Source organism: Stylophora pistillata, unplaced genomic scaffold, assembly GCF_964205215.1.
Source record: "Stylophora pistillata unplaced genomic scaffold, jaStyPist1.2 SCAFFOLD_115, whole genome shotgun sequence".
NCBI lineage: Eukaryota > Metazoa > Cnidaria > Anthozoa > Scleractinia > Pocilloporidae > Stylophora > Stylophora pistillata.
Genome location: NW_028290822.1, coordinates 47,501 through 55,000, shown reverse-complemented (window position 1 = coordinate 55,000; position 7,500 = coordinate 47,501). Strand labels below are relative to the sequence as shown.

Sequence of the window (7,500 nt, the reverse complement as noted above, 5' to 3'; positions counted from 1 at the left end):
GATGTGGTTCTTGTAGAAGAACCAAAGGAATCGGCATTTTCGAGTTGCCCTTAGCGAAAGATGAAAATCACAAGAGATGGCGCAACGAGTGGCTTGGTGTACTCAAGAAAACAAGGGAAATGGATAAAGATTTTAAAAGACAGATAGATGAAGACAAACTCTACACTTTCGAAAAGCATTTTTTGTCCGAAGATATTGAAATATGTAAGTATTTTTCGATAACTTTTGCTATGGAACGATACGATTGCTGAGCGTAATGTGCGTAGCGTTGCCAAGCTACTAAGATATAAACAAACAGCTTTTTCTTTCGTAGAGAGTCAGGTTTAAGACTTTGTCTGCCTAAATGTCAGAAGTCTTACTGAGCACCAGCGAAAACGAAAGCCATTCCTGGCACCTTACAGGTCTACTCAAGATTGATGGTAAGTCTTGCTTGAACTATTGGTATAATCATAACTTGTTGTTTAGTGCTCAAATTGTCTATCATAAGACTCAATTTATAATAACCTGTTAATTTGATTTTAAGAGCAAAATTACATTTTTATCACTATTATTTTCATGTAAATACTCTTGCCTACAAGTCTGTCATTCAAGTTTAAGAACACAGACTGTATTGATAAATTGCTATGCATTTGAACACAAGTAATTTTTTAATTTATATTTATAGGTTTGGCTTTTTGATGGAATTCCTGCAGTATCTTCAGAGCTGGAAGGAGAGCACTGAAAACCGAGAGGGTGAGTTTACCCAAAATGCAAGATCCAGGATGTTCCTCTCTTGGCAGACATACGAAGGCTTCCAGATTTCTGCAGGGTCTACAATTGAGTGCACCAGGTTTCTTCTTTCAGAGGGGATGGAGTATGTCCTGACAGAAAGGTTCTGTCAAGATCCTGTGGAAGAATATTTTGGAAAGCAGAGGCAGTTTGGCCGCAGGTGTGACAATCCAGATATCAGGACCTTTAGCTACAACAGCAACACTATTAGAATTGAAAGGTCAGTCTCCTGCCAGAGTGGGAACACTAGAGGCAGAAAGGACACAAAAAAAGCCTGGGTTAATGTGACCAATGAAAAGCTACCATGTAGAAAAAAGCAAAGAACTGTTTAGCGTATTCATAGCTAGTAGAGGCACATTCTAAGCCACTCTATTCACACTCTATTTCTAAATTTTTTTACTCCAATAATACAAGATATTCATGTAACAATCAATTAATGCACATAAATCAATCACCAATGTTTCATTTATTGTTTCAACATGTTTAATTTGAAAATAAATATTTACATGACATTTGTGTTGTTTTCCTTACTACATGATTTAGATACATGTTATTATCCTATAACTATCATATTGGTTAATCCAAAGTTAATAGAGGGGTCAATCATATTCATTTTCTTATGACTTTTCAATGGTTTCCATTAGGTATTTAGTTTCTTTGACACGCATTACCTTTATTCAACCAGTAACAACCATTTGTTTTGTTAAATAAGAATTTGTTATCAGATTCCTGAACTCTAAGTCTATTGTGCAAGGAACCTTAATACTTTTAGGTACTTGCTATAAATAAAAAATGAAAAATAGAAATTGAAAATTAAATTTTTATACCATATGTGAACAACTCTTAGAATGAAAATGCTCTTCTTGATAAATGACAATAATATTACAACAAATATAGTGAGAAAGCAACAAATATTTCTCCATGTATCATATAACTGTTTTGTCTTGTGTAATAAAAATCTATTACATTACTCAGGCCTTGCTTGTTCTTGATCATGACTTCTCATGATCTCCTTTTGGAGAGCTTTAGCCTTTGTTTGCTTTGCTTTTACTTTGTAGAGCTGAATGATGTCCTCAGCACATGAAAAGGAGCGTACCCTTACATACAAACTTACTATAGCATGAAGCACATTTTTGCTCACTTCAGCCTCTGGGATTAGCTCTGCATCAGAAACCATACATTGGTAGCTTGACAATACCTCACTGTCAGTTACTGAGTTGAGAGTTATGCCAGCAACATCCACTTTTTTCAAGCAGTTAACTGAAGTGAGATGCCAAAATTGATGCTCTGTTTTAAGAGAATTGTTCTGTGCATACTTGGTAATGTTCCACTAGCCACCCCGGCTTAAACTTGACACCAGTTTTTGACTCTCACACCCATACTCTTGTTTACCAGCTTTCAATATTGCCCTTGCCTGTTGGTTTTCTGCTGTATTGTTTCTTGCATACTTTTTATGCAAGTTATGCAAGACATATCCACCAACATACTGAAGACCAGCTTCTTGTTTTTCTGACAATACAGTTTGGGATGAAGGTGGGTTACTGTCAGAAGAAGACTTAATGCCCTTGCAGTAGGACAGGATAAAATCAGCTACCTTGGTTGCAAGCAGTGTTGCAGCATTCTGAGATAGTCCTTTGAAAAACATTGGAGACTTCAATGGTACTTGAGCATAATAGTTGCCATAGAATTTCTCGGCATTCCCATTTTTTGAATAGCCTTCAAATAATGCCTTCATTACAGAGAATTCTTGAGTTCCTTCTTCAAGCACTTGATACTCGTACTGTTTTAACTCCTTCCTTAGATCTTCTGCAAAAACTTCCCTTTCATAAATGTTCTTTAATGCATTGCGTACAATCTCAGCTAGAATACTAGCAGTCAAAGTCAAACGATGCTCGTTCCGATTTGGATTGTGCTTGGCAGCTCGATGCCTTTGATATCCTCCTCTTGTTTTGTATTTTTTCCCACACTCGCTGCAAACAATCTCGGTTGATTGGACCTACCAAAAAATATTAAATCATAGTTTCAGCATATTAGAGTCTGTCTCTATGAAATATGATCAAATGTTAACATACTTGCCGTCTTCCGAAGGCACTTGCGACAATGTTCAGTTTGTTGTCAGGTTGCATTCTCTGTAAACTATTTTTAACAAAGCAAAACCCAGGCAATATTCAGGCAATTTTTAGTATCTAGGGCACTTCTACCAGAGAAACTAAATACAATTTTATAATTTTTCTAGAATATAGCTAGGAAATTGTTATCTGAAAACGTCGGGAAATTCTCTGTTCTCTAGTAGTTAGTCGCGTGAAAGTACATTAGCGTGTGGCTCCGTAAACCCCTTCAAAAAAAAAAAATTATAGACTAAGTAAGAGTAAGCTTCTAAATATTCTGCACTTACTTCACTTGCAGCAGTTAAAAACTGTTCCTGCAGTACTTCATCTTCATCAAAGATGTCTAAAATTGCCTCAAAACTATCGCCAATCAAAATTAGATCCTCTCCACCATCCGCCATCTTTGAACTTGTGTTTGGCTTGTGCATCGTCGCGGTCACGTGACAGGTACTTTCGACATCGGCGCTGCTCTATAGTCTCGCTCTTTGATGCTCGCTGACTTTCATAACCAGTCCCCTCTATTAACTATGCTTCAACAGACGATCCAGAAAACAGGAAACAGTAATTATACCTCTTCTTCCCTGTTCAAAGCGGATTGAGAGCAATTGGGCATTCATTCCGCATCAGCCACGCTCTATAATGTTTCGTCATATAATGCATTGCTAGCTTTGGACCCGACCTTATTTGAGGGGGATAGATCACTATTTGGCTACCTTCTTGGGAAAGAATACCAAATAACTAACTAGTTGAGTTGATTTTTCAAAGCCACTGTTTCCAAAATGCAAGTATTTGATGTAGGTATACCGACTCGCAGTCGAGTCTGCTGTGTCAGCTGGTGCAGTGATTACTCTCGAAGCGTTTCTTGAGTTCCGAGCTACGTGGAAATGGTTTTATTTCCAGATGTGAGCTTTTTTCGGACCGCTGCCGGGAAAAGGTGCGTGCGAAAAATATGAACGTGCTCCGTGAGTCGTAGTCTTACAACCGGCACGAGTAACTTAACAAGGCACAGAAGCCTCTGGAGAAGAAGTAGTATAAATATAAAGATTTTGAACGTTGGCTTTTACAAATATTTCAGCGAAAGTTGTGGTTTTCCAGGTTTGACCCTTATAAAACTTCCTTTAAATAAACAAATATTCGAACACTACACTTTTCTTTGTCGCACATCTGCAGTGATGTATTATGGGCTATGCCCTTTGCAGATCCTTCGCCTTTTTTTTTTTTTACCTAAAATGAGCTTTATCGATATCCCCCGAAGTACCATGAACATTCAATTATGAAACATTAAATTATGATAGGAGTTAGATAATTGTTTGCTCCTGTTTCGTATATGTAACAGACGACCTTAAATCTTGAAACCACGTGCTTCATAGTCCAATTTTTTACTTTTGCGTTTTATCTCAGTAGACCTCATTTGGAATTAACTAGCGTTATTCTGCACGTGAGAATCATGTTTCTGAACTAGCAACATTGCGCTGACATTTGGTTCACGGTTCGGTTATATCCTCAGAGACCCAGGGGCTGAGTCGATTTCAAGTATGGGCATGAAGAGCCCCTGGGGACATTGTCTTACAAGACTAGTTCCAAACGTTCGCAGTCGTTCTGCCATCTGATTGGTGCCAGAAAATCTTTGTTTTTTTTTCTGCCCTCTCACAGTAAAGTGTACTTTAGAAACCTTTCGTGTGTTTTAACACGGACATATATCCTGGTAGCTCAGTTGCTCGCTATGTTTGCTTGGACCGTGCGACGGAGATTTGCTTGAGGTGAAAAGTTTCAGTCTCAACAAACAATGTAAGAGAAATCGATCAGATTGTCCGCGAATATTTTTACCAGAAATTATACTGAATAGTTTCACAGGTATCACTAGAGAACGTGTTTTCAAGTTTGCGAGGTTTGTAAACAACACGATGGTTGCAGTCATTGATATGTCGCTTTAAACGTTAGACGAGATTTAAGCTTAAATCTTTCTAGATTTTTTGCATAATTTGCTATGACTAAAACTTTGCCAATCCCGTGAAGTTATCTCGTCGCACGGGCCACGCAGGTATGTCGAGCAACTGGTACTTGCGTATTTTTCTGTGCGTGCCAAACTCTAATCTAATCTACGCTTGAAAAAAAAGAAAAGCTAAGCGTGGAAACTGTTGTTTATTAGATGTGGGTAGATGACCCTGTACTACTAAGGTAACATTTGCAATAAAGCAAACCCGCCCTTTCCATCCACTATTTCTTGATGTTTGGGTTTGTTTTTCCCATTGAAAGCAGCATCGGATCGATTCCCAATGATCAAAGGTATTTAACTTGGTCTTCAACAATCGACAGAAGAGGTGAAATGACAATGAGCAAGGGACTAGAAGAGAATCCGTAGCCTTCCCAGCTCAAGAATTTCAACACTCTAGGCAGCAGTTGAAAGATTAAACTCTTTCCAAACCACTTCGGTAACTGCCCTAAAACACCTCTCCTCGCGATGTTGTCGTTAATAATTTTTTGTGAAGGTGTGGTCTGATCGTCCGGGTGAGTGAAGTCGTGAGAAGGACTGTTGTCGGTGGTAGTGACTGACGTTTCGACAACCTGTGCAGAAGTCATCTTCAGAGTCAAGTGAATGATTGTCAAGTGGATGATCAACAATCATTCACTTGACTCTGATGATGACTTCCGCACAGGTTGTCGAAACGTCAGTCACTACCACCGACAACAGTCCTTCTCACGACTACACTCACCCGGACGATCAGACTACACCTTCACATGTTACCCCCGGGTACAAACCATTTACTGCATTAATAATTTTTTGTTCAGATTTTAATTAGCTAACCGGAAACACAGCTAAGCTTTCTCTTAGCGCTTGCCGGAGGTCGTCCACGAACTTAAGGTTCTCTGCAACCTTGGCCCTATTGTGAACGACTTTACTACAAAGCGAAGATTAGATTTTGGCGCGCACAGAAAGCAGAAAGCTCCGTAGGCGAAAGCGCCAGTTGCTCGACCTACCTGCGTGGCCCGTGCGACGAAATAACTTCAAGGGATTGGCAAAGTTTCAGTCACAGCAAATTACGCAAAAAATCTAAAGATTAAATCTTAAATGTCGTGTAACGCTTAACGCGACATATCAATGACTTCAACCATCGTGTTGTATACAAACCTCACAAACTTTAAAACACGTTCTCTCTTGATACCTGCGCAAGTATTCCGTATAATTTCCTGTAAAATTTTCGCGGACAATCTGATCGATCTCTCTTACATTGTGTGCTGAGACTGAAACTTTTCACCTCAAGCAAATTTCCGTCGCACGGTCCAAACAGTCATAGCGAGCAACTGAGCCACTAGCATATATGTCCGTGTTAAAACACACGAAAGGTTTCTAAAGTACATCAGAACATAGCTAGCAGAGTCGCGCAATCAAATTCATTATACGTGAGCGTGCTCAAAATCCCGATAGTGCACGCTGATAGCGTCAGAAAATCCGACTTCGCCAGAAATTTTTTTTTTCGCGCGAGCGGCCATTGTTAGCGCGGGGAAAAATAATATATTTCGCGACAATAATGGATACAAACAGACACTCGACCTGCTAGTCCGAAAACGAAGACAATGTTTGGACCTTTTCCCTTGGGCTAGAGTTCTTAAATGAGGCAGAAAAAGAGAAAAACAAAGGAAAAGCATACTCGGCATCAGCGCCATCACGATTCGCTTTAACTGATAGTGTTGTCCGTTTTTCGCGTCGGATTTGATGCACAATTCCACTGGCTATGTTCTAAAACAATTAGTTCATGCTTTCAGCTGTGCACTATCGAGTCATGGAGCACGTGGGAAGTTTGGAGAGCACTCATGAAGCTAGAGTTGCCCTCGGCTATCGCCTCGGGCAACTCTTACGCTTCTTTCGTGCTCTCCAAACTTCACGCGTGCTCCATAACTCGATAGTGCACGCTAAAGAATGAACCAATTGTTAACTTTACTCTGATAGGGCAGAAAAACACAAAGATTTTCTGGCACCAATCAGATGGCAGAACGACTGCGACCGTTTGGACCTAGTCTTGTAAGACAATGTCCCCAGGGGCTCTTCATGCCCATACTTGAAATCGACTCAGCCCCTGGGTCTTCGAGCATGGGTTCGGTTGTAGACTTATATAAGATATCTTACGCAAAGTGTTTCAACGGAGTGGGAATAGAGCAACCCCGAGTTACGCTTTGTAAAACAATCATTATCAGGTGTTGACTATCCTGCCAAGTTCTATCGCTATTGAGGGAGCAATGCAACAACTTTAGGACTGCAATCCCCTTTTGTGATACAGCAATATGGACGGTAAGATGATATCATGTTAAATAAGATGTAGATTGGATGTAAAATGCGAAACAATGGAGTTTGTGTTTGAATGTGAACACTTTCGAACAACTGACGGCATCGTCAAATCAGCTCATTTTATCCAACTTTAAAATTTGATTAAATCGCACTGAATCATTTCCCTAAAAAAATCGTTTGGAGATCGAAAAGAACCACACTTCGCCTTCCAAAAGCCAGATTTTCAGTCGATTATTTTGTATAGCACATAGTAAAATAACGTTAACGGGTTAGTTTTTACCTATTTTTAATCTTGTTAGAAGAAGGTCGGTTAAATTCAGTTAGATTGTGTAAATAAAC

General features: G+C 39.4%; 1 protein-coding gene and 2 long non-coding RNA genes across 3 annotated transcripts in view; 2 read left to right on the top strand and 1 right to left on the bottom strand.

Moving 5' to 3' along the window:
• LOC148715856 (uncharacterized) overlaps window positions 1-1,738 on the top strand; it is a 1,887-nt gene extending 149 nt beyond the window's left edge. The window contains exons 1-3 of the long non-coding RNA XR_015995811.1: window positions 1-204; window positions 314-419; window positions 665-1,738. The exon at window positions 1-204 is cut by the window's left edge and continues 149 nt beyond it. This is a non-coding gene — a long non-coding RNA (uncharacterized LOC148715856). The remainder of the gene's footprint in view (window positions 205-313; window positions 420-664) is intronic.
• On the bottom strand, window positions 1,575-3,293 carry LOC148715855 (uncharacterized). Its single transcript, XM_088746406.1, has 2 exons — window positions 3,164-3,293; window positions 1,575-2,764 (listed from the first exon to the last, which is right to left on the bottom strand). The coding sequence occupies exons 1-2, from the start codon at window positions 3,275-3,277 to the stop codon at window positions 2,099-2,101; spliced, it is 780 nt and encodes a 259-aa protein (XP_088602532.1). The 5' UTR covers window positions 3,278-3,293; the 3' UTR covers window positions 1,575-2,098.
• Window positions 3,294-7,023: 3,730 nt separating this feature from the next.
• The window catches only part of LOC148715854 (uncharacterized), a 1,552-nt gene continuing 1,075 nt past the window's right edge, over window positions 7,024-7,500 (top strand). The window contains exon 1 of the long non-coding RNA XR_015995779.1: window positions 7,024-7,164. This is a non-coding gene — a long non-coding RNA (uncharacterized LOC148715854). The remainder of the gene's footprint in view (window positions 7,165-7,500) is intronic.